A 27,421-nucleotide genomic window follows, 5' to 3' on the forward strand; every position below is an offset into this window, starting at 1 on the left:
TGACATTTATCTCGAGCTCATTTTAAGCACATGGTCGTTGTAGGCCATCACAGGAAATTGAAACGTCTCCCCGAACCCAAACTAGCTTTGATTATTTGAACTAGCCATCGACTATTCCAGGTCAATAAACAGCTATGTTATATTGTGCATGTTTATTTTTGTAAGATGTGTGCACAGCTGGAATTGAATGTTTTTATTCCAATTACTTCAGGTAATTAAAAGTAGCACAAATATAGAGCTTTTAAATGTGCCATTCCACTTACCTGGTGTATTTACTTATCTCATTTTCCAATTAAATTGTGTCAAACTAATTTCATGCCATCGTGAAATGTTGCCAATCACTCTAAGGGTGTAGGCAAAACTCCCTGAAAATTGATTCAATTTTAGTTGTTCAGATGGCGTGGAATGATGACTTTCAATGAGCGCCATTTCTCGAGAGGGTGTTCACTTCCCAATTAAGCCATCAAAATTTTAATTAAATTTTTATTCAGGAGTATCCGGTCAAAGAGTCAGTAGCGATATGCATCAGATGAATCTCAAAACAATAAAATAATAATTTTCCACTTCTTTACGAATTTAAATATGGAATTATCATATTGACCAGCATGAATAAAAAAAAAATTAAAAAAAATTATTGCTTTTTTTGTGAGCTGGATTTCAGCTGACGGACACATGACAGACACACGGAGAGAATCGTTTTCACTTTCAGAAGGAGATTGACACAAATATAGTCTGTCACAAATGTGAGTCGTATGCGCGTGTGTTTTCATATGTGGCCTAACGGCTAATAAATGGCGGAACAGTTGCCATTAAAATGCTATCAGTCTGCATGTGATGCAACGTGAGTGTTTAAATGACTTTCTAAACTCGCTGGAGGAAAGTGATATTGCTCAGAGGTTGATCTTTCATTGCTCAGGAGACATAAGGAAGTTTCATTTAGATATCCACTTCGTATCAGAAGTTGAAGTTAAAATTGCTTATGGAGAAATACAAGTGAGACGGTCGTTGACACAGAGTATGAATAGAAAACAGGTTTCTCATGATTGTAAAATTGTGATTTACAGGCCTGGAAAAGTCTGGAAAAATTTCAACATTTTTTTTCTAACTGATAAAATTAAGATAAACTATTTTAAATGCTATTATTTTTATTGTGTTTTTTTTTTATCCTTATCAAATAATGTAAATGCATGCCTTGAAAGAATTTGATGAGAAATGTTTGAGTTAATATCAGGATCTCATTTTTGTGAATTGTGATTTCAAATTTATATTGACTTTTGTAGAGTTTGGTATCTTTGGTAGCGCAGTTTGAGATCTCGTCTGAAAATCTAGAGGAGACGCATGTGAAATGACGGAAGCAGGAGAGCAAAATATATTTGCTCTCCATTTTAACTCTTTTCTCACCAGCATTTTTGATCATTTTCACAAAAGTTTCATGGCCCTCAGAATATTTTGTTGTATGAATATATGAGCATGCAATAGATAGTTTTATCCTAGCTTCATGCATTCTTTTTTCTTTATCAACACTTGAATGTGGGTAAGTTTCATAAAACAACAACATTTTGATCAAAAAGCTGAGAAAATTGCATTTTTGTCAAAAATCATTCAGATCGGATTCAGAACACAGATGGAGTAGATCGAGTCCATCAACACCCCAAAGCTTCACAGTCCTAAAGCTCGTCCTGTGTCGATCATTCATTCAGTAACATTAGGCAGTTTTGATTTATTTGCTGTTTAATGTTGATGATCTTGTTATTTTACATATGCATCTGCTAGCTACTGATATTTATAGTTTCAGTCAGTACTCGCAAATTCAGTACTCTTTAAGAAGATGTCATAGCGCCCCCAATTGTATAACGGTGAAAAAACACAGAAAGCCGGAAATTTCTTTCAATGGCGGGGAAGGAGTTAAACTGCTTTCCCTTGCAGAAACAACTGAGATTTCAGAGATCGCATTTGTGATTTTTCTTATTGTTGCTCCATAGCAAGCGATGGAGGACCTTCTTGAGGATGTGGATGAAGACTATGACAAAGATGACAAGGTAACCATACATTTCATTATTTCCTGATTAACTCATTAAGACTTTTCTTTCCCCTTGGTGACGCGCAGTATGAGAGGATCTCTCTTGGCCGAAGGAAATCTAGCCTTGTTTTTCTAGAATAGCACAATCGTTCGTGGTCTTGTGCCGTGGCTGAAGCTCTGTGGGACAGCTAAAGGTTGGTGCACGGACACTCAGTTTAATATATGTGTCAGTGCTTTATTTTAATTGCACCTGAGGCTTGCGTTGCCAAATATACTCAACATATCCCAGATGTTTAAGTCCAGCCATTCTTCGCGTTCCCATAACCCTTTGTGCGCCACAAGGCAGCCATTAGCGGCCTGACCTTTGACCCTGGGAGCTAACTTGGGTATTTTGGCACAAATGACCTAGACACCTGTTTTCCATTCATAAGGACCCCTCATAGGCCCGGACTAAGCCTGGACATATGTTTGCACTTAGCTTACCGCCGGCTGGTCATGAAAATACGCCGAGGGTTGGTATCGCTCTCCAAGCTTTCAGAAATTGTTCCTGTTAATTTATGGGGACAATTGATTTGTTGAACTCCGACTCTGTAAGTTGTCGGAGAAAGAATAACACATCTTGCAGCCCGTCCCACTGATTTTCCATCCGACCCGTCGCAGGTGAGGCCTGGGGTTCAGAATAAATTCTGTCATTATTGCGTATGCGTTTGTGTACAAGGGCAACATGATGAAAAACACAAGCTAGCATGGTTTAAAGCGATTAATATTTTATTGAAACATTAGATCAAACATTAAATACCCCATAAAGTTGTGTAATTAAAAATCACGTGTTGACGTATTTCCTGTTGACACAGGAAGTTGGGGCGGGAGATATTGAAGGGCTCTTCCTTTTTGAATAGTCAACAGACTTTAGTTTAAAAACGTTCGGGGTTGGTAAGGTTTTTTCATGTTGTTGAATGAAGTCTGGCTGCATTTATACGATCAAAATACAGTAATATTGTGAAAATATTATTATTCAGTGTCACATGATCCTTCAGAAATCATTCTAATATGCTGATTTGATGCTCAAGAAACATTTCTGATTATCATCAATGTTGAAAACAGTTGCGCTGCTTAATATTTCTGTGGAAACTGACACATTGTCAGGATTCTTTGATAAATAGAAAGTAAAAAAAACTTTTTTTTTATAAATATCTTTACTGTCAATTTTGATCAATTTAATGTGTCCTAATAAAAGTATTAATTTCTTTAAAAAAAACTTTTGAACAATAGTGTAATTATTTATTGATCATTATATAAAATCCCTATACCGAACTGCCTCTCGTGTTGCTTTACTATTAACTGTATTTTTATACATTAACATTAGCAGATATCTTTATTATACAGTAGTAACTTATTTATTGTTATGAAAGGACTGGGAATTTTTATCTTATGGACATTTACTAGAAAATGGAATTGCAGCCTGATTATTTTGCTACTTGCTATTGAAAATATATTATTAATATTATAATATATATTATTAATATTAATATATATTATATGTTTTTGGTCCATTATCTCCGAAGAAAACTTAAAATTTGAACTCTCAACACTATTTAACATACTCAAAAACGCTAAGAACAATTAGAAAAACAAACACCAGAATATGGAATAATCACAATTTGAATTTGATTGGTCAATATTTAAAATGTAACTTTTAAGATTTCCATTATAATTTGATTGCGATTAATTTAGATCTAATGTTTAATATGATTCTGTTTGGTTCCAGGGAGTTGTGTGTCGTTCAGAGGCCCTCTTTTCCATATTAATGAAGCTGCGGTTGGGATTGGAGACTCGCTGCTTTTGTGTTTAGCTACACCAACTAACCTTTTAGTCTAAAGAGAAGAGACACCAGCTAGCAAACAAAAGCTTCCCCACCCCCACATCTTTCATTTCTCTTATCAACTAAACTCATATTACCTTACTAGACGATTTCCTACAGACCAAAGCACAACTGTCAAAAATTTGTAGTACATACGACTCAAAATGAATTCTAACTATCCGGGTGTTGTGCACCCAAACAACAGGACTCGGAAAAAAAGGGCTTCTTGGACAAATTCTACGCGGTTCAAGATGTGATCATAACGGTTCAGAACGCTCTGGATGAAGTGGCCTGCTTTGGGGAACGAGTGAAGAAGTGAGAAGTTTGGATATAATTTCATACCTTTGTAGCTTCCTTATTGTATTGATTTCATGTAATGAATGCATTTTTTAATATTCATTCTCATGCTGTTCCTCTCTTTTTTTTAGCACGTTTAACTGGTCTGTGCCTTTTCTGAGCTGGTTAGCCATAACAGTGCTATGTGCCGTTTCCACGCTAATATACTTCATCCCACTACGGTACATTGTGCTGGTCTGGGGTGAGAAATCCTATTGCTCTTGTGTATAAAACACTTTTCCAATTTGCCATTCAAATGATTGCTTAGTCTGTTAAAAAAGAATAATTACACAGCACTTTTTATATATAGATGTCCAAAACTACAGGTGTTCGTTTGATCTAGATCAGATGCATTTCTCTAAAGTAGGGATGCACAATATATCGGCATCGGCCGATATATGTTCATTTTTAATGTTATCGTTATCTGGCCAATAAAAAAAATGTGGCCAATAATATTAAAGCCGATAAATAATGGATTATTTCCTTCAGCGGAGACACTTCAGATGCCACTTCAGTTCGCCATGGTGGTTTTGAATTGCTTGAAATATGATTGAAATCGCTTCAAAAAAGGAAAATACAGTTAAGTGCAACATGTGCAGAGCAAGTCTGTCATATAGGCTGCATAAAATTAGAATGAGAACATAATTGTGTGCTTGGGACATGGATTTTAATGGTTTATCGGCCAATACATCGTTTATCGGCTTTCAAATGTAAAGAATTATCGGTTATCGGTATAAGCCAAAATTTTCATATCGGTGCATCCCTACTCTGAAGGCTTTTACATAAGTCGTGTCCATGCATTCAGGTGATTTACTAGGATATGAACAATATGCATGTCCCACCCAGGTATCAATAAATTCACCAAAAAACTGCGGAACCCCTACCACATTGAGAACAACGAGCTGTTGGACTTCCTGTCTAGAGTTCCATCAGACATTCAGATGGTAAGTTATTGATGATAAAGTGACGTATTTTCATTCTTTTGCACATGATTCGCGACTCATTTGTGCAAAATCTTCTCTTCAGGTTCAGTACAAAGAGCTCAAACCGGAGAACACTCAGAGTCCCAGCAGGAAAAGGAGGAGCAACCCCAGATAGATACTTTACATTTATATTCAACAGCCTCCAAAGAACTGCTCACGGAAAATACACTGTGCAAAGACTTTAAAAAGGAGATTGTTTTAAAAAGAAAGAAATATTTATATCGTTTCTTTCATTATTTAAGTAAATTGCACAAATATAATAGCACAAAAATCAACTGTTGTTCATAAAATGTACTTTTAATTATTTATATGCCCATTTTTACTCACAATCAGTGTCTTGAACATTTTTATAAAAAGAGAGCACAGTAAATTACGTGGGGAAAAATGTTGCAAGCTGAATTTGAACTTGCGTAGCCCACGTGAGCACCACAGCTCAAAAAACATGTGCCTACCACTTGGTCATAGCCATTTGCTCCAACAAATTAGTCTTTTTAAATGTTACTTTTTCAATCCGTTGAGTCTAATGTGTTTTCGAGTGCAAAAATAACAGCTTGAGAGTGTTTAGCTTTCACAAACTTCTGCTCAATTGAATGTAGTGTATGCAGCTGGTTCAACTTCAGCTCTGACCACTGCGGGTTTTCTAGAAAACACCCCCAAAACTTTACAGTGAACTTTGCACCATTGAGGTTGCTGGTCATATCATAATTATTTTATCCACAAGCACATATTTTATGGAGAAACTGCATGCTGTGCATCTGAATCGAAATAATATATGTGTGCATGGAAAAAAGTGACTGTAAATATACAATGTGGAAACATTATTTATGCTTGTCTGGACGTTGACAGATATGCTATATGATAAATGATGAAATTGTGTTTTATTGTAATATTTGTACATTATGTTGCTTGTTAATGAGATGAAATATTTCTTTATGGTATATGAGCATGTATAATTCTTAACCAGATGTACTCGAGGAGAATAATAATTATTAGTTGGAAAACTTTATACAATTTCCAACTGAGAACATTTGTGCTTATTCAAAGAAAAAAAGGCAATAGCATGTTCATACAGGGCTGGAGCCAACCAATGAAAACCTCTCTCTGTGAACTTATGGTTATTTATGTTTTTGTATTTATTGCTCTTCTGGAGTCATGATGAAACATCTCAACAAGAAATCACATTTGCAACCTATTTTACTTCTGTAAAACTGAAAAACTTGATTTTATCCATCAGGAATTTATTGGATCAACTCTCAATATGACTTTTTTTAGTTTGCCACAATGTGCACCAATGCTGCATTCACAATAAGACCAGGAATGTGTATTAAAAGAGTAAATAGGGACCATTTTGATTTTATGTTGACTTTTAAGTAACCACACCCCAAAGAAGAAAATAAATTCATTAATTAAAAACAAATTAATACATGCAATTAAACATGGTGCCAAGGGGTTTAAAGTGCATATGGCATTGCATAATCCAGTATTTACTCCTTGTGTAAAATGTAGATTGTTAATCATTTGTCCAAGAGCATCCAATTAACTAATCCAGATTAGAGATACAGTATGTGTGAAGTGATGCATTTTTCGGGGAGGGACAGTAAGAGATAATGAATGAGTCATCAGGTGGAGTTTTGTGACTACATTAACACGTTCATATGGGCAACTGGAGGGTCCATCTCCCAGTTACAAATGAAAGGTTTATAATTAGTTTCTTTAATCTCTGCCTTATTAAATAAATGCTTCTTTGGGAATCAGGACAGACTAATTGAGCTATGAAGGGCATCTTTTTAAAGTAGCAAAAGAGCAGTCTCTCCCATGGCCTTGGCTTTTAAAAGAGATTAATGAGAATTTAAAACGGTCTTGGGTTTCCCTTCTCACTCCACTTCAATAAAGACCAATGAAATTCTCCACAATGTTTCCATTGATGGTTTAAAGATCCAGAAGAACACAGATGGTTGGGTAAACTCAGCTGTACAATCAGTACACTAAACAAAGTAACAGAAATGTCTGTTTTTACTACAGTCAATAATGTAAGTGCCTAACTTTCCTAACATAAGAGAAGTTGCTATTGCACAATTAATGTCAAGTTCAACAACAGATCTATATATATTGTTGTATATTATTATATATTATTATATCACGATTAATCAATTTGGCAGCACTAATATACTAATTATATAATATTATCTATGTATATATATAATTTAAATTGCAGTAATTAGACTTTTTTGTGTTGCATCAATGAAAGGGGAAATGTGCTTAATTGGTAAAATGGTACTAAAAAATGGTTTGCATTTAAATGTGTTGTATCCATGCCACATATGGGGGATTTTGCATTTTATCAAAATACAATTTTATAAAACTAGTGCAGTGCCCGTGCAAAATCAGTTCATATTTAAGGGCATAATAGCCAGTTTTAGCATTGAGATCAGGCTATGTTTGACTTGTTGACTACTATCCAGTTAACGACCGATAAAACAACGTTAAGCACAACAAAGGAGAGCACATAAACAGCTAACTTGGTTGTTTCAATGATGAAAAGTAAAGATGGCTTACACTGGAAAGATGGGGATTTGCCGTCACGATCGGTAAGAGGAGAGTTAAGCTTGTTTAAGCCTGCATACATGAGCTATCCTGTTGAATAGGCAGGGCAACTATTTAACAGCATATTCAACAATAGCTATGTTTCCATCACCACGTTTTTATCCGAATTATGTGATATCGAATGAAAAATGCCTTATGGAAACAGTAAAATTCGATTGAATTTCTTGAATATCGACTAAAATGAAATAATATTAATTATATTTTAGTAGGCCAAAGTATTGTATATATAAATTGCCCATAGCCTATTATAGGCCTACAAACGTAGGCTACGCTCTTTCTTTTAAATAAAAACCCGTCAATCAAGCAAAATAATATTCAATGATTGTAGGGCAGGCTAATAAGCCTGTGTTGTAGCCCTGTTATTAAAAAACGATTTAGTTTTTATTTTATTTTTTTATGTTGATTATATGAAAAGTGAAAAAAGCATGAATAAGATAATCCCGAATATCGGGAGACAAATGGAGTGGGCAGACATGATTTTGACCACTTTATTAAGTTTGTTTTTGTAGAAAGACTTTCTTTAAAGTGAATTTCATTTCGTATTAATTGTATCTTAATTTTAATCAATGTTTAATCAACCATTTTCCTGGATTTAATAAATAAGAGCTAAATCTCAGGCAATATAATCAGGACATGGAGAGGCGCCCGCGCGTGAACTGGAGGTAGCCTAGGGCTACTTGAATGGCCCAAAACAAAGTGCACTTTAGCGCTCATTAGCCCATTCATGAGGCTATGGTGATGTTGAGAGAGGTGCAAGATAAAAAATAAAGCACTTTAAATTGAATGATTTTAGCTTGTGTGCGATTTATCGCGGGCACGGGTCAGATCTGCTGAACTTTGCGGGTACAGGCGGGGGCGGTCTCAAAAAATGAACCCGTGCAGGACTCTGCACCATTACAACTTGTGCAATATTGATCATTTGTTGGTAGATGGCGCGATCCATTTTGTCTAGCAAAACTTTGTTCGCAAATGTTTGCTTGAATGTTGTGCGATTCAGTGCGAAAATGAATGGAAACACCTTAAAATGTCTCAAATCAATTCGATATACCAATTTGCAATTCAAATTCGCAAAACAGCATGTGACGTCATTACGCACAGGTTTTTATTCGCTTTAAAGCCGTTTGATGGAAACACACTTTCAGCAGCTTTATTCGCATGATTTTTTTTACCGAACTTCAGATAATTTGATTGACAAGTTGATGGAAACATAGCTATAGTTACAGGCTAACTTCAGCGCGCATGACACAGTAATAACTTAGCACTGAGACCAGGCTATGCTTGAGCAAACAGTTTGTGAATAGGCTACTACAAATGATGGCCCTGAAAGAGATGGTGAATAGCATAGGCTACTGTAGGCTACTATTAAACAGTAGCGATAACATTAAGCGCACCAGAATGAAATATAATATTCAGAAGTAAACAGCATAGCTGACTGACAGATTCAGTTAACATCCACAAAAATGATGGCCGTGAAAGAGATGGTGAACATCTGACTAACAGACATTCAGTTAACATCCACAAATGAATAAGCGCGACGATTCAGGGAGCAGGCTACACAGTGAACTCCGAAAAAACACTACGCTTGAGCAAACAGTTTGTGAATAGGCTACTACAAAATGATGGCCGTGAATAAAATATAATATTCAGAAATAAACAGTGTAGCTGACAGAGTGTTTATGTCAGAATGTTTATTTTTAAACCACAACCTTCTAAACATCATCTAAACATTTTCAATGTGTGCTTCTTTTACCGATATATTTAGCGATATCTTTTGCATTTCTAATCCAAACAACGTAAAACTTATTCGTGCCCGTAGCAAGACACCTGTCAAGTTTGAAATCCATTGGACTAACGGTTCGAGATATGCGAATGATACACAGACACACACACACACACACACACACAGACAGACGTTCCTGAAATTTATAGATAGATAGATATAACTAATTTCTTTGTTTTGAATTTGGTTTGAAAAATTATCCAGACATTTTGTGAGATTAACCTGTCTATATTGACCGAATACTGATATTGAATATAGACTGTATTGAAAATATGCATTAATATACAGTGTAAAAACAAGAGAAAAGAAAAGCAAAATTCTAGTCAGCACTAGTCATCAATCAAGTTTCATCATATCTTTGCTTGCTATCTGGAAACCCAGTCACGCACAATACTAAAACATAGCTCTGTGCAAGCAAAATATATCTTCTCCTGTGCAACTCACCAATACTATTGAACTGCAGTTCATTATTCCTCAAGAGCTTGAAGTTCATCCCCACAACTCAAACATAACGCCCCGGGCAGGATTCAACACCCCCTCAGGCTCAGATACCCCACCGGATCATAAAGGGTGGAAAAAGGTGAAAAGTGCAGGATGCAACCTGGAAATCACTGTCAAGATTGTATTTACAGTGATTCAACTCATTGTGTAAAGATTTGCTTATATGCTGAAAGTAGTAGAAGCAGCACATCTCACAAGGTTTGTTTGCTCCTCTCACAAAGTTCCCAGAAAACAAAGTGGTAACACTTTAATCTAACTTATAATGTCACCACTGCACATAAAAATGACATGCTAAACACCAGCACTAACACAATGCATGATGCTGAAACGAGTAAAGCAACAAATCACAGAGTAAAACACGCCTATATAATGAACCATGCCTTGTTCATCTCCATACCTCATCCCTACTGATCAGAAGACTGTGGCATGGATACAACACATTTAAAATTAATAATGGTCCGATCTGTATGTGGAACACGTACTGTAGCAGCGGTTGGAAAGCAATGCATGAAAGCTGCCCCCAGGTGCTGAGCAGAATATGAGCACTGGCACCTCTGCGGGTTCACACAAAGTGCTATGCATCTAATTGCTGGAGTGTCCACTCACAGTCTCCGTGTTTCTCCTCGGCATACTAATGCACTCACGGCTCTGCATGCGATGAGTGCCAGTCTGGCCTTGCATACTCCTGGTGTCTGTAGAGCTGATTAGGGGGGATTTTAGCCATAGCTGGAGAGCTGTGCAAACAGAAGAAACAGACTGCTGAGTGTTTGCAGATTAGGTTATTGTTTAGATCTGCTGGCAATGCTCACAATGTTACCGTTTCAATCGTAGATAGTAGATCTGACGTACTGGATCAAGTAGGATTAGAAGGTTAAGAAAGGATTACTATTGACTTTGAGTTGAGTTTACTATTCTTTAGGTTTTAGGTATTTTGGTTTGGTCAGTCTCACAATACACCTGTCTATGTTAGCAGTAATTTTCTGCAAATTGTTGGTAAATATAATATTGTTGAAGGATAATAAACACAATTTTGGCCCAATTAAAATTATTTTACTGGGAATTGAGATAAAACATGAGAAAAACCTATAATTTCCATCCGAACTCAACCCAGCCCAAGGTTTAGTTAAGGTCAAGGAACTACACATGACAGCAAACTGTCTTTCTTCATTGACAGTCATTCAAAAATAGCCGTGTATATACAAAATAGGGAATTCTGAATCATTTGCTCACCCTCATGTTGTTCCAAATCTATGATTTGTTCTTCTATGGAACACAAAAGAATATAATTTGAAAAATGCCTAATTGTTTTTGTCTACAATGAAAGTCAATAGGGTTCAAAACAATGACAAATGTCTTTTTTAGGTGAACTATCCCTTTAAGGCATACAGATTAAAACTGCATCTATTTTTTGTGGTTCAGACAGAAAATAAGAAAGCATTGTGAAACTTGAAAGGGGAAGCTACAGTCAGTAAAAAATGCTGACAGCTTTACTTAACCATGCCTTTCCTATACGGACTGCTCTGGTAAGCATGCTTTCTGATCTGTTATACAACTACACAACCGATCGAAATTTGGGGATTTTTTTTGTTGTTGAATAGTGCTCTAAATTGATTTAAAAAAAAGAAAAAAAAAAGAAACATTGATAATGATAATAAATGTTTTTGAGCACCAAACCAGCATATTAGAATGATTTCTGAAGGATAGTGTGAGACTGTAATGGCTGCTAAAAATTAAGCTTTTCCATCACAGAAATAAATTAAAATTTTAAATATATCAAAATAGAAAACAGTTATTTTAAATTGTAATAGTATTTCAGAATATTTCTGTTTCACTGTTTTCTATTCATCAAATAAATGCAGCCTTGTGAGAATAAGACACTTTTTCAAAACCATAAAAAAATCTTACAGAGACAAAACTTTTAAAGTGTAGTGTAAATATAAAAAACATCAGTTCTATAATATTTTGGTTCTATAATAAGTAAACACTTTCACCATATTTTATTTTCATTCCTTCACATAACCTCTCTATACTCCCAAAACATATTTGTATCAGTATTTTTCTTGTTTTCCAGATAAAACTTGAGACGTTGAGGATGAGAGCATGCCATGAAACCTGTCCAGGTTGGCATATACCCAATTTGACTAGCTTTTTTATTTTATTTTTTTATTAACTAAGTGACAGAAGAATTTACACTAAAATGCTATAGAGTTTGATTGGATGCAAACAAAGCCTTTGACACCAACAACAAAATATGTGTTTCTCCTCCAATTTTAGTTGAAAGGGGATTTTTTTTCCACTATGGTTAGTTTGCATTTAACAATGTAATTCCCTGCTCTTTATGACTGTGCTTCAGAAAGTAACTATGAATAATGGATTCTCTCAATCAATACGTCCTCTCATTCACAGGAGTCTCTCCACAATCTCAAGAAAATGATATTTGTGTTCATTTTGATATGCATTGCCCACTCGTCTCAAGGCCTCATCTGGGCTTGGAGAAAGCTTCCATGTGATGTGAAGCTTAACAACAGCTCTGTTGTCTTGGACTGTTCAGAAAGATCTTTGAAAAGAATCCCGAAAAACCTGATCTGGAATACAACTGAACTAGACTTTGCGAAAAATGAAATACATTACCTCCCAAAGGATGCCTTCTGGAATCTGGCTAAAGTTACAAAGATAAACCTCCGAAAGAATCAAATTGAAAAATGCCTTGATAAAGACCATGGGATTTTCTCAAGACTGGCTAACCTGGAGACTTTGCTACTCGACAATAATAAGATTTCAGTAATTCCTAGAGACCTCCCTCCTGGACTGCAACGGCTGAGCCTCAATTCGAACCGTATCAAGAAAATTGGACCATCAGACTTTGTAGGAACAAAGAAACTCAACGTTTTGACATTAAATAAGAACTGCTATCATAATGCAAGTATAGAACTGACAATTCACAATGAAACATTTCAACATTTACAACTAACTGTGCTAGAACTGTCCAGAAATAGAATACAGAAAATACCATCTGCTTTACCCAGATCCCTCAAAGAACTCTCACTTCTCTTAAATAGGATTGAGCAAGTCCATGCCTCTGATCTGAACAATCTAACAAACTTGACAGTGCTTGATTTATCTGGAAACTGCCCTTTTTGTTTTACCGCTCCTTTCCCATGCACTACCTGTCAGACAAAGAATAACGCTCTACAGATTCATCCGGATGCCTTCAATGAACTATCCCAACTGCAAGACCTACGACTGTCTGGAAATTCTTTACAAACAATCAACTCGTCATGGTTCCGGAATCTTACTATGTTAAAGTACTTGTATCTTTCCTTCAACTCATTGATTAGTGAATTTGAAAGTGGACAATTCTTCAGCGTCCTCCCACAAGTGGAAGTTGTAGATTTCTCGTACAACAATCCGTCTCAAACATTTTACCCAAGAATTAAACTCTCAAATGGTTTTGCTAGTTTGAAATCATTGCAAGCACTTCACATGGAAGGCTACGTTTTCCACAATCTTTGTGAGGAAGATCTCCGACCTCTCTTCGATTTGAGAAACCTATCCGTTCTAAACTTGGGAGTCAACTTTCTCCAACATGTCAATCTATCAGTGTTCAGGAACTTTCACAACCTGTCTTTGATTTCGTTGATTGACAACAGGCTAACATTTACAAGTCCTATTCGCAGACAAGAGTGTAGAAGTGGCTTTCTTTCTGATGACAATGAGGGAAACCGCCGCGAAGGCCCCTACATTCACACAAATGAACAGTTCCGCAATTACCCACCGTTTACCAAACCTGAGTGTCTGGCAACAGGGCCAGTTTTGGACCTCAGTAGGAACAACATTTACCACATCAATCCAATTTTATTCACAGGAGCAGAGAATATCACTTGCCTCAATCTTTCCTCCAACTTCATTGCTTCATATTTCAATGGTACAGAGTTTGCTTACTTTCCCAAGCTGAAGTACCTTGACTTGTCTCACAACAGAGTCTACATGCGTTCAGATTCAGCACTGAATGAACTGAAAGAATTAGAAGTTTTGGATTTGAGTCACAACAAACATTACTTTGAGGTGGCGGGTGTCAGGAGCACTCTGACATTCCTGGAAAACCTTCAGTTCCTCAAAGTGCTGAATCTCAGTTGGAATGAGATAAATACGCTGACCAATAAGACTCTGCGGAGCGACTCGCTGAAGGAGCTACAGTTTCAAGCCAATCGACTAGATTTAATGTGGAAAAAGGACCGTGGATTCAAAGGTCTTTTTAAGTCTCTTTCAAACCTAACACACCTCGATATATCATTGAACAAACTTTCCGAAATACCGGACGATATTTTCAGCTATTTTCCATGTACGCTTAAATATCTTGGCATGAGCAGGAACACACTCACTGATTTTGAGTGGGAACAGCTCAAATATTTACCCCAGTTGGAGACTCTGGACCTAAGCAAGAACAAATTGAGTAAAGTCACTAGAAAACTATCAAAACATACAAATTCATTGAGGGTCTTAGACTTGAGTCATAATCTGATCGTCACGTTGAATCACAGCATTCTCAAAAACGTCAAAAGCTTGATGATCCTTAATCTTGCTTTCAACCACTTAAAACATATCAGTGACACATCCTTCCAGACAGGTAACGATCACTACCTACGCACACTGAACCTGCAGAGAAACCCTATCCACTGCACCTGTGACCTTCTGGACTTCAATCTCTGGTTAGAGAAAAGTGACACAGTCCTTCCTCGTCTAGCAACGGACATCTTGTGTGACCTTCCGGAATCCAAAAGGGGACATCCAATGGTCAATCTGGACTTTAAAAATGCCTGCATCAACAATAGTATTGATCAAATCCTTTATCTACTCACCTCATCTATCATTATTGCCATGATGTCTACAACTATCGCAATACATGTGTTCTACTGGGACATATCCTACATTTATAATTTCTGGAGAGCCAAAATTAAAAGTTATTACTTGAAGATGACTGACTGCACCTATGATGCCTTTGTTATGTATGACACCAAGGATCCAATGGTGGCAGATTGGGTACTGAACCACTTGCGTTTTGAGTTGGAAGATAAAGGAAGAGGAGTTCGCCCACTCTGTCTGGCAGAAAGAGATTGGACTCCTGGTACACCCATCATGGATAACCTGAACCAGAGCGTACACCGGAGTCGGAAGACGATATTTGTGTTGACAGAGGGATTTGTTCACAGTGGGATTTTTAAGATAGCGGCTTTCCTGGCGCAGCAAAAGCTTCTGGAAGAGGGCGTGGACGTGATGGTGTTGGTATTGTTGGAACCGGTTCTTCGGCAGTCAAGAATCTTAAACTTGCGGCGCTGCCTGTGTGGACATAGTGTGCTGGAGTGGCCCAGAAACCCAGCGGCGGAAGGCTGGTTCTGGCAGAGCCTGAGAAACGCAGTTAGGTTTGAGAGTCAAGGTGTACAAAGCAAAATGTTTAAAAATTACTTCAACGGACGATGAACTGGTAAAAAATTAGACCTTTCTGTTTAAAGACTTCTTCCTCCTGAACCATTTGTGATTACCATTAGCATTGGGGAAGTTTTCACATTTATTTGTAAATGTATTGTTTAAAATTGGTATATTTATAAAAGCAAAGTGTTACTCATTATAAAAACTATCATACATTTTAAAGGAAAGTAATGTTTTGAGTTATTTTTGTGTTATTTTTTCCCCACCATCAGCTACCTGAAACTCTCTCTTCTCCAGAGCAAAAATGGGTTGAAAGAAAACTTTTCTTCCATTAGTATGAGACACACTCCCTAGAACTACATTCCCATTATGCTTTTACTACAACAACCATCTTAATATATATCCCTATTTTTCTGTACATTGGAAAAAATAAAATTGGTTCAGAAAATAAATTAAGCAAATAAAATCAACTAATTAAATAAATAGAAAGGTAATGCACATTGCATATTTGGAAAAAGTAACACTGATGTTATGGTGCAAATTGATCAAGTAGCCTAATGATTGCTTTGCTTTACTAATGACTAAATAATCTAATAAATATAACAAGTAACACATTACTCATTACCAAGTTCTTATCTAATGAAACTAATGTGCCATGAGATTTTCGCCATTCTGTTTCAAGAAGACCTTCCCCACCAATGCAGTCACTTCCCTCTTAAACTAATTTTAACAACTTCCCATTAGTCTCAGTTATGGTGCAATCAGAGTCACATTTGTACAGGAAATACTGTGATGTACTTTATCACTCTAGAGAACGATACAGCGTGGTGACAGATTTTTATCAGTGCCTTTTGTGGACTCGCATAGTTACGATACACAAACACACAGATACTCCAGCTCTCTACGTCCTTCCCTTTTTCATCTTTTATTCATCATGAAACCTGTGATGAAAAATTCATGACTCCAGGCAATGAAATGAATGCTAAATGAAAACTGTGGGTGTATAAAAAAAGGGTGAGAGAAATAATGTCTCTATCTAGGGTGACGCTGACACGAGGTGCGGATCACAGCGAGGGCAGCGAGTTCTGGAGAACAACTCTGCTGCTAACTCTCTCTATGTTAATAAAGTAGATAAACTTCTGATGGACCAGTTTCATTTCCAGCATTACGAGAAGCTAGACTACAACACTGTGTGCTTGCTGAACAATATTGGACAGTATGATGAGCTTAACTGACCAAAAATCGCACATCTACTTGGGGGGATCCATGAGAAAGAATGCAAAACCTTAGGCCCTAAAGTACATCATATGGAATACTTTCATGAATAAATGAAGTAAACTTAAAGTCCCTTAATCTTACTGCAAAAAAAATAAAATAATCAATGGTAAAAGCAAGGGAAAATAGTGTAGTTCCATTTAAGACCACAGAAACCATATATCTAAGAGCTGTCAAGACCCATATGGTTATAGCCAGAGCCATAATCACATTTGACTAAACCACATTCAATTCGTACATTAAAATATTCATTTTATGTAGGACATAGGTCTATTTAAAAAATCTAGACACATTGAAATTATAAATAAAAATGGTTATGTTTGGAATAGCTTACTACCATAATAATTTTGTTTGCTAGTATGAAATATGTCAAACAAAAAACAATATAGTATAGGCTACTAATGTTTAAAACACAGGCCTTATTGTATACGGCATAGGCCTACTGTTTATTCACATAAAAAAATAAAAAGAAAAAAAAAACGAAACAGTATGAAGTGTAACTGCGCAGTAACCAGTAGGCCTACTAGCAATCCATTCCGAACACAACATTTGATTGTTGCCTAGTGCTTACCTCAGATGTTTACACAAAGTTTGCTACAAGAACTGAGGATGATGTAGGACAGATCCGTTCTGCGCATGACATGTAGCCTTTAGAGACGGTTAGTCTTCAGTGATGTGCTGTGAATGCAGGTAAGTGTACCTCCCTTGCACTGGGTTGTTTCAAAGGGCGTAAACATGTGTTGGTTTGGACAAGCCTGGGTAGTAGGCTACTCCATTGCTTAAACCTAAAAATTAAGCGTCCAGTTTAGCAAATGACTCAGAATTTGATATGCTGCCTGCACGCTCATTTAGCCTACAGTAAACTCCCGCCAATTTAAAAAAAAAAAAAAAAAAAAAAAAGCCGCGTGGGCGAACCTGACAGCAGCGTTATCGAAAATGAAAAAAGGGGGGGAAATGTCATTTTGTTTTTAGTGGACGGCCGCGGCTATCATCGTTTTGATTTTAATGATAAATATGAAGCAGCCAAATGTCAAACTGGTAATAGATAAATTTCTCTCAACAAACTTTTCTTGCCCATCTTTCTACACAGGCTAAACAACCTCGCTCACACGATTACATCACTTTTTTAAGATAGTAATATCTTTTGAAATCTTAAGATAACTTTATATTTCAGCCATAAAATGACTTATAGAGTATTTGCAACTAAAGTAGGCCTATAATAAAGTAAAGTATTATTTTATGGAAGCTTGTTTCTGACATGGAATATAACAATTTAAAAGATAATTGCAACTTTTTATCTCACACTTCTGACTTTTTTCCCTCACAATTATGAGGGAAAAAAATTGTTAAGAAAAAAAGTCAGTATTGTGAGATAAAAAAGTCTGATTTGCTAGATGGTTTCACAGACAAGGCTCAAACCTAGTCCCAGACTAAAATGCGTGTTTGAGCTTACACTAATATATCTTAAAATATGTCTTGTTTCAAGATGCACACAAGTAATGTTTTTTTCTAAGGCACATTTATAAAAGCTACTTAAATGTCCTAATTGACCTAAGGCCTAATCCTGGCTTAGTCTAAGCCCTGTTTGTGAAACTGGACCCTGAAGTCCAATTCTGAGTGAAAAAACAATTCTGACTTTTTAACTCGAAATCACGTGTTATAAAGTCAGAATTGCAAGATATAAACTCAAAATTCGGAGAAAAGTTTATATCTTATTAGTATATAATTATTAGATAATTTGTAAATAAAAATATAAACAAGATACCATGCTCAGCTTATCGTTGCCTGCATATGCAGTACAGTACAGTACCGTACCGAGCTCCAGGGAGCGTGAACGTCACACACTCCCTGGAGCGCCAGCTGTCAGTACACAGATGCCGGCCCCATAGGAACCTACACTGACCCCAGCGGTGGATGCACAGAGCCAACCAGCACACAGCTTCTGTGTAATGAGACAGGGCCTTTCCCTGACAGTCCACCCCTGAGTGAATACTGCGCCTGACATACAGCCACAGAGCGTGATGGTAGTCGTTTGACAACTCCCTCGTCACAAATTCAGAATACGAGCACAAACAAAATGCTCTCTCTCTATTCATTACCATTGTTCTGTAAATTGCTGGGGCTCCTTCTGCTTGTGTTGTTGAGTTTTGGGGCCCGCTGAGACTTGAATATGGGTGAACCCCACTGTAGTGTGAACATGAGTGTGTGTGGTCCTCCTGGCTTTTTAATTCTGCATTATTAAAGAGAACATGCTAGTGGCTAATTAGGCATTGATGCACCCCCCTCTCTTCTCATCGCCGAGTTAGCATCTCTCTGGTAAACTGATTGCTTACGTTGAGTTTTGTGCCGTTTCGCTGACATTGACCCCTGCCACAACGCTCCAGATGCCATGCTGCGACGTGACTGGAAAGGCAGAGCAGGAGCTTGGAGGCTCTTATTCATTTCATTGGTTCATCAACTGGCCAATTAAATCAGTAAAAACATAGAAAATTAAATGCATGACTAAGTTGTTGTGCCTTTACAGCCTTATTTTGTATAATTATTTTGGGTTTTTGATCTTGGTTTCTAGTCATATCTAAAAAAAAAAAATAATACATAAAAAAAAAACTTTACATGTTAACTTTAATATTATTTTCTCGTCCATATAGATTTTTAAATCAAAAACATTGGCGAATCTCACAAAACCTGTCAGCACATGCCCAGCTCATATTTCACTAATAAGAAATTATATTTTACATAAAACTAAAGCCTTTATTAAAGCCAAGATTATTTAGAATTTCTGCATTATTTTCATGTCAATTAATCACCCCAATCTTGATGTATCTTTTTTTTTTCTATACATGACTAATTTTTTCACACTGTGTGACTAATGCATTTTTTTTGTGTGTGTGTGGATTTTAATGTGAAATGTGACTTGGAGGTATTTTCCTGAGATTTATCATTTACTGTATGAGTCGATTTGTTTTTGTGCTTTAATCAATTATATATATATATATATATATATATATATATATATAAAAAATCCATGCTAAACCGTGCGTCGATTTAAACTAAAACTTAAGATTCTTTTTCCTATTTAAGGCTGGATTTGTCTATTGGGAGAAAAGTGTTTTCCCATGGATATTGGGGTTTGCAGGAAAATTAGCATGTTTTAGATATAGCCAATGGCAGTCGACTCTATTATAAATTTAATATAGAGGGCATTCCTGAGAGACACACAAGATTTCTTTCCTTTTCTCGCTCTCTTTCTTTCTCTTTGAGTGTTTTGATTTGAATATCCTAAGGTGCCATGACCTGAGAAAGTATTAATGGCATCAGTGCCACTTTAAGTGGGTCATTTGGAGGTTCAGACGTATGAAATGCTGTCGCATTCTGGGGCAAATTGCTGCATGGCATGCACATCTTTATGAGTGAACCAGACCATGTTACAGATTTGGAACGGTTTTATTTTAACTCTTGCTATTGTTTTGATAGTTCTTAATAGGGAATTATTGCAGGATATACAACCATTTGAAGTGTATCATTAATGGTGTTTGTTAAGGGTAACACTACTTTTTTATTTATTATAGTTTTTGATACAGACATGAATGATACCTCAAATTATAACATGTAAAATAATTCCATAGATTTACATTGAAGGAGGGAAACTCAATCTTATTGCCAGTGTTGGGGAAAGTTACTTTTAAAAGTTATGTGTTACAAATCAATATTGTGTTACTTCCTAAAAAAGTAACTAATTGCTTTACTTATATTGGAAAGTAGTTATGTTACTTTTGCGTTATGGCAAAGAAATTAATAATCATATTTTTCAAAACTACTGCCTTGATCAACACAAAATAGGGGTCATTTGAAAGCTTAGACTCTGAACTTTACAATGCATTTACCCAATTTGATTAACTCTTAAGTGCTGAGTTATTTGCTGTTAAATAAAAAAAACAATTGTACTATGTACTGTAATATGTCAAAAACATCATACAGCTCAGATAGTCATGTGTCATATGTCATTTTAAAGGTATCGCGGAGTAGAAAACAACAAGCATAATTGTTTTGGGCTTTGATTAAACTTGAGTGAGTTTTTGTACTTGAAGCCCTGCAAGACCCATATGTAAATAACAGATGCAGCATTTATGTCACGTTTTTGTATAACTTCATAAAAAATGATCAGATCGTGGAAAATAGAACATCATTGTTTACAGCATGATTAAATAGAGCCCAAACTCACCATAATTCATCACTTATATCTAAATGTATTCCTCATGGAGTTATAACGCAAATAAAACCCAACAGATGTAGCTAAAAAAAAAGGTAGGCTAGCTTTCACATGTTGTTTTCACTCATAACTTCATGAAACATGCATAGATCGTGGAAAATCACGATTAAAAAGAGGCCAAACTCAACATAATCCATCACTCAAATGTAAATATATTGCTCATGGAGTCATACACATGAGACTCATAGAGCCTTGTATACAAAAATAGCATTAATGTGGCGCATTTTGCTTGTAACTTGCACAGATAATGGAAATGATGGGCAATTATTATTTACAGCAGATTCACACGATTAAAAAGTGTAGTGGAACTTCACCAAAAAAACCTACCTTATTTCCTTCCTGAGATATTGCATATCAAATAAGAAAGATATGTGAAATTTCCCTTGAGCACACTTTTATTTTTTGTCTTTTATCAGCAGTTTCTAAGCATGAGAATTTCCAAATGTAAAAAGTTTTCTATCAAACGATACCCTTTTGACTCTCCTTGCTATAGTTTTGGAGTTGAGTCTTTACTTTTATGTATGTTACTTGTAATGCATTACCCCCAACACTGCTTATTGCATTAATACGTGGATTTATTTCAGATGTTTTACTAGTAAGAAGCTTGTACTAGGAGTTGTATTCGTAAACCCAAGGAGAGTTCATGGAAAACTGTAGAAAGAACCACTTCAGTGCCTGTTTTCCCTGTGGATTCATTGTCTTTCAGGATGAATACATTTTTGCTAAATGATAAAATTGTCTTCCTTCTCTGTAGGCCAGAAACAAAAAGGGACATTCATTTGAGAATAAACATGCTTGAAGGGGCTCTAAACACACTTCAAATACTCGCGTAACGTCTAAAGAGAGAAGGAATAGATAACACTGGCTTCAGATCTTTTGTACTGCAGATCAAAATGGGACGCGCTCTAGCCTACAGCCTGTGGTAATTATCTTTATCTGAGAGCCAACAGTGTTTGAGTGGAGAGAGCCAGAGGGCGACAGTGCACGAGTTTACTGAAGAGTGAAGGATCATCACGCTGGCTTCAGGCTCTATGACGATCTCAAAAACCTTTAAACGTGTTATTCAGCTGAGCTATCTGTATCAGATACTACTGGGACTGGAACAGCACTGAAAAACCACATGCTTTTGTTTCATGTTTGTTTGCTGGATTTTGTGGATGCTGTTTTGGTGTAGTTATTCATGTAGCAAAAGATAAAATGTATCAGTCAATTAATATCTCTTCCCTCGCACATTTTTCTCTCAAGAAAAAAAAGACTCCAATAGTGTCTCTTAAATTTGTGATGAAATATCTACAATCAAAATTCGTAGCATTACTTATCAATTTCTCCCAAGACCAAATTTATTTATATATATATATATATTATATATACCAAAACATATATGTATAGCCTACAGAATATTCTCTTATAATAATGGATTTAATGTCATAAACTAACATAAACTTTTTGACAACATAAAAACTAAATTTCATGATCAATCTACATTTTGCAGCTATCTACACAGTGACTGATATTAGCATTTAATTAAATGTAGAAATTAAGATATATCCTTTATCTATGAATGAAACCATTAAATATTTTTCAGTGTTGATTTTTGTACTATCATTTAGTGGTGCTAAAAATGTCTGTCCATTTCATTTTCTAAATTCAGATAGTGAACTGCACTAACATGCAGATGGATGGATGGATAGATAGATAGATAGATAGATAGATAGATAGATAGATAGATAGATAGATAGATAGATAGATAGATAGATAGATAGAAACTACTATGAAACTACTAAAGATAATATCAGTGGTTATTTCCAATAACCTCCCCTCATATTTCTCATCTCATCTGTTTTTACTTTTGTCTTCACACTTGCTCTCTCGCTCTCTCTCTCTCATGTTAACCTGTCGATGGCGTGTGCGGTGTGACTCTGACCTCCATCTGCCCATATGTGACTCTTCACCCTCCCACGAGACCCCTGCGCTCCATTCTGACAGCCCGTGATTAATTACTCACCCTTATGATTCATGCCTTAGAAATATTTCACAATAATGGACAACAGGTGGTCCTTCAGGACATTATTTTAAAGGCGCATGTGTGTGTGAACCTGCTAGAATATGTATTCGGATGATGATGGAATGTGTGTATGAATGGTGATATATGATGATTTAATTTAACTTTCGGTGATCTAGTCTCCACTTTTTGTTACTCACTAAAATGTTTTCAAGAACTTCACATTTTTGAAAGAAGCATGGCAGGTTATGTATAGAAATAAAAGTCATCAATTCATTTTTGTACTTTAATTTAGTTTTAATCCAACAATTTCTTCTATCTCTGTTAAATATGCAGAGAACTAAGACATTTATTGGTTGATTCTCATGAAATTCCCATGCAAATAATACTGTGACTGTGGAACATTGCTGTTTTTAAGCATCTCAACATCTTTCAACCAATTGTGTGAGTTTGAGAAACCTGTTTGAAAGCAGTTATTATTTTTGAAATTCCATTCGGTGGCAATAGTGGTGCAGAAATTACACAATTAAGCTTTAAAAGATAATTAACATTTTCTGAAGAAAAAATTATTTGTTCTTGCTCATGCAATGTTGGAGTGTGCTTGAAAATGTTCAGTATTTGCTCTTTCTTTGCTGCTACATTATGAGTGCTTTATAGGGTGCTCCAGGTGGTTGCTAGGGTGTTTTAGATGGTTGCTATGGATCTCCAAGGGGTTGCTAGGGTGTTCTAGATGGTTGCTATGGATCTCCAAGGGGTTGCTAGGGTGTTCTACATGGTTGCTGGGGTTTTATAGGTTGTTTATATGTTGTTGCTTTTCACCCGTTTAATCATCCACCACTCAAACTGTAAGTCCAAAAAGAAGCTTAAAGCAAATTGAGCACAAACAGTGTAGGATGAGCTGCATGCAAACTTTTAACACTTAAAGGAATAGTTCACTTTAAAATGAAATTTCTGTCATCATATACTCACCCTCATGTTGTTTCAAACCTGTATGAATTTCTTTCTTCTGCTGAACAGAAAGGAAGATATTTAGAAGAATGTCAGTAACCAGACAGTTTCTGGTACCATTGACTTCCATAGTAGGAAAAAAAATATACTGTGGAAGTCAATGGGACCCAAAAAGTGTCTGCTTACTGACATTCTTCTAAATATCTTCCTTTCTGTTCAGCAGAAGAAAGAAATTCATACAGGTTTGAAACAACATGAGGGTGAGTATATGATGACAGAATTTTCATTTTAAAGTGAATCACACCAAAGACGATAACTAGGCTATAACAATAAACAATTGTTAAAAGTTTTAATAATCATTCTAATTGAGAACAGTGAAGTCCACACCACACCACAACTATAACGATAACGACACAGAAAAACGATTATCATTGGAATCAATTTCGGAATGATTATTTTTCCAGCTGACGAATGATAAAAACATTGACAGCCAATCAGAATCCATCCTGCTGTAAAGAGCTCGAGCAGCTCTGGTGTGGATACTAATATAGTTATCACTAAAGTTATGGTTAATATGAATAGATATAATAGATATGACAGTAAGTAGCCTATATGATAGAGGTATTAATAATAGGGATGCTTGTCCAGTAATACCTAATTATTTAATTTAATAGTAAGTATTTTTATTGTACTAATTTATTTCAATAGTAAAACGATCCATTTTAAAATTATAAATGTTCTTAAATTCCCCTTGAATGAATTGAAACGTCCTGTCAGACATAAAAATGCACTGTGTTTTGTGTTGCAAAGTCTTTTGTGGATTGACACATACACACACACACACAGTCACACCTCATGACTTTATTGTCTCCTTCATGTGTGATCTGTTGGAGGGCCTTTCATTTGCATCGCCCAGGGCAAAGTTTCCCTCTGGCAGTGATCCGTGGATCCGGCTGGGCCGCTCACCTCTGTGTGATGAATCCTGCTGCTGCTCCCACAGACACTGGCACACGGAGTTCAGCTCTGACAGCTCACACACAACACCACTCTTCATTTACCTCGTTCAGATACAAAGCCTTAGGAAAAATCATAGCTGAGATCGCTTTAATGTCTTACCGTCATTTATTTTCCTTTTGAACAACATGCATCGTTCACAATAAGCACAAGAATGTGCTTTAAAGTCGGATGTTGTGCCTTTTCTTCCCTATTGTGATCTGAGTGAAACAGCTTCTCGAACAAGAGAAAAATGTAGGGCGGGACTTGATTTTGTCCATCAGGAATTGATTGGATGGTTGTGGTTTGCTATTGGTGGATCTCATTTGAGTGACAGGTTGCCCCGCCCTCACGCCAGTAAACACATCATCAGAGATAAAAATAGATGTCGCTGCAATAGGAGGGAAATATTTTTTGAATGAAGACAACAAATGATGTAATTTATATTAAATACTGCAATATTCTAATATTTTAAAAGGAAACAAGAATTGTCTATTTTGATTTCATGCTGACTTTATGCAAGTAAATAATGTTGACTTTAAATGAAACTCCACTGAGCAATAAAATATTCCACTGAGAGTTACATCAATGTCATACCTGCATGACAGATGTACCAGAACGCATATCAAATCTCATTATATTTCATTTCTGATGCTTCAAAAAGGCAAGCGGCAAATGAAGCGGATCAGTCTGTAGGTGTTTGTCGGATCTATTAACAGCACAAGCTCTGATAATAACCTCTCTGTGTTGAAGGGAAAAAAATCTCCCTCTTTTCTTTTATACCAAGGACAAGCGCGTGGCGCGACTGGTTCAGACATACAGAATCCATTTCAGAGAGCCTGGAGGGTGAACAGACAGCGCAGGTTCATTCAGAGAGCAGACTCCATAAAACCCTGCAGAAGTTATTCTCAGAACGGAGCATGTGCAGACTTCCAAACATTCGCATTTGAGGAATACGGATGAGTGGAATACATAAGTTCCACTGTTTAGTTCTTTAGTAAACAATGTCAAAGCGTTACTTGCAGTGTACTGCATATTTGGTGAATTGTATGTTTATTTTTTTTACTTTAATAGTATTACAATATTATTTGCATCAACTTCTAGGTGTAATGTAGTTTCTCAGTCGTCAGGAATGTTGTCTCGTGAGATACGTCAATGTCTCCTCATAGTTAATTCCTCCTTTTTTGACATTCTTCTGTTCATGGAGGTTGCACTGCAACCATATTTGTATTTCTGAGAGAAAGCGAATCGCCTCACTCCAAATGTATTTCTCAGTCAAGTCGCATAGAAGATACCACATGACTCCAGAATGAGGTCTTTTGAAGGCCAGTGGTTCCTTAATTAGAAAGAGATTCGACTTCAAAGAAGCAGAAAGTGGATTAATGCATGTCTGTGCCGAGAAGCAGAAGAGGTGAATGGGGATCCATTCTAAAAGTTTGGAGAAAACTTCATTGTAAAGTCATGATCTTTGTTTTTGGAATTAATTAATGTCGGAAAAGTAGAAAAGGAGGTGTTAAAATGATATCTCGGCTGTTTGAAAGTGTATTTGTCGTGTGTTGGGTTTAACTGTAATATTAATGTGTTAAATATAAAGTGATAATGAGGACAGATTGCAGCTTAGCTTGAGAATTATAATTGAATCAAAAGCAAATGTGCTATTTTAACAGTCACTATCATCACCTTCTATTTGGTGTCAGTTTGAGTGGATGTTTGAGCATGTGTGCGTGTTTGTGACACTAATGAGTGGGCTGCCGACAAGCTGTTGTCTAAAAAGTTGTGGGCCCCCCTGTGCGTAAAACTGTGTTAGAGCCGGGGATAATCCCATGACCCTGCAATGACCTCATCAATACAGTTACCTTAATATTAAACTGTATACTGTCTTTTAAAACACTGATTTTGGAGTGTCATATTTGATACATTTGTAGGCAATGCAGTTGAATCGGGCTGCTGTTTACCATTGATTTCAATGACCAAAAATGTAGCTGAATTATTGCTAAGAACATTGCACAGACACCATATTCAGCACACATTTGTGGAGACCGTAACTAGAGGCTAATTTATTCTTAATGTTCTTGTGCATAGGTTGATTGGTCCATAGGAACACATGTCATTATCAGGCCGTCTGGAGCGGATTAGGGATAATGTTCTGTGCAAGACGATGGGCATTACGGAGAAATCCATGTTTACTTCATTAGGAGGATTACTATAGTTGGGATATCCGAGGAGAGAACGTTCTATCAACACTTATTACCAGTATGCCAACACGTCACACACCGGTGATTTAGTTAAAGCGTTACTGGGGATTCTGGACTACAGCTTGTTATATTCACCATTTTGTTTTTAAAGGGATAGTTCACCCTAATATGAAAATTACTTAATCATTTACTCACCGTTGTTTTAATGCCATATGGCCTTCTTTTT

General features: G+C 36.3%; 2 protein-coding genes across 4 annotated transcripts in view; both read left to right on the forward strand.

The window, feature by feature from the left end:
- Positions 1-7,108, forward strand: part of mctp1b (multiple C2 domains, transmembrane 1b) — a 35,110-nt gene extending 28,002 nt beyond the window's left edge. The window contains exons 16-20 of one of the 2 annotated variants that reach the window (XR_013819997.1): positions 1,983-2,214; positions 4,087-4,196; positions 4,310-4,419; positions 5,064-5,161; positions 5,244-6,305. Coding sequence is in view for 1 of the 2 variants with exons in the window: in XM_079860922.1 (XP_079717048.1) it covers positions 1,983-2,039; positions 4,087-4,196; positions 4,310-4,419; positions 5,064-5,161; positions 5,244-5,315 (447 nt within the window). In the remaining variant the exon portion in view is untranslated. Of the gene's footprint in view, positions 1-1,982; positions 2,215-4,086; positions 4,197-4,309; positions 4,420-5,063; positions 5,162-5,243 lie in introns of both variants that reach the window. The other variant, XM_079860922.1, reaches the window with a different exon arrangement.
- A 4,435-nt stretch (positions 7,109-11,543) lies between these two features.
- tlr8b (toll-like receptor 8b) lies at positions 11,544-15,910 on the forward strand. 2 transcript variants are annotated; one of them, XM_079862083.1, is made up of 3 exons: positions 11,544-11,608; positions 12,157-12,205; positions 12,492-15,910. In XM_079862083.1, the coding sequence occupies exons 2-3, from the start codon at positions 12,191-12,193 to the stop codon at positions 15,561-15,563; spliced, it is 3,087 nt and encodes a 1,028-aa protein (XP_079718209.1). In that variant the 5' UTR covers positions 11,544-11,608; positions 12,157-12,190; the 3' UTR covers positions 15,564-15,910. The 2 variants fall into 2 exon arrangements, with proteins under 2 accessions (XP_079718209.1, XP_079718210.1); XM_079862084.1 differs by lacking the exon at positions 12,157-12,205 and having other exon boundaries at positions 11,603-11,608.
- Positions 15,911-27,421: the final 11,511 nt, after the last annotated feature.

This window comes from Squalius cephalus (assembly GCF_949319135.1).
Source record: "Squalius cephalus genome assembly, chromosome: 24".
NCBI classification, from domain to species: Eukaryota; Metazoa; Chordata; class Actinopteri; order Cypriniformes; family Leuciscidae; genus Squalius; species Squalius cephalus.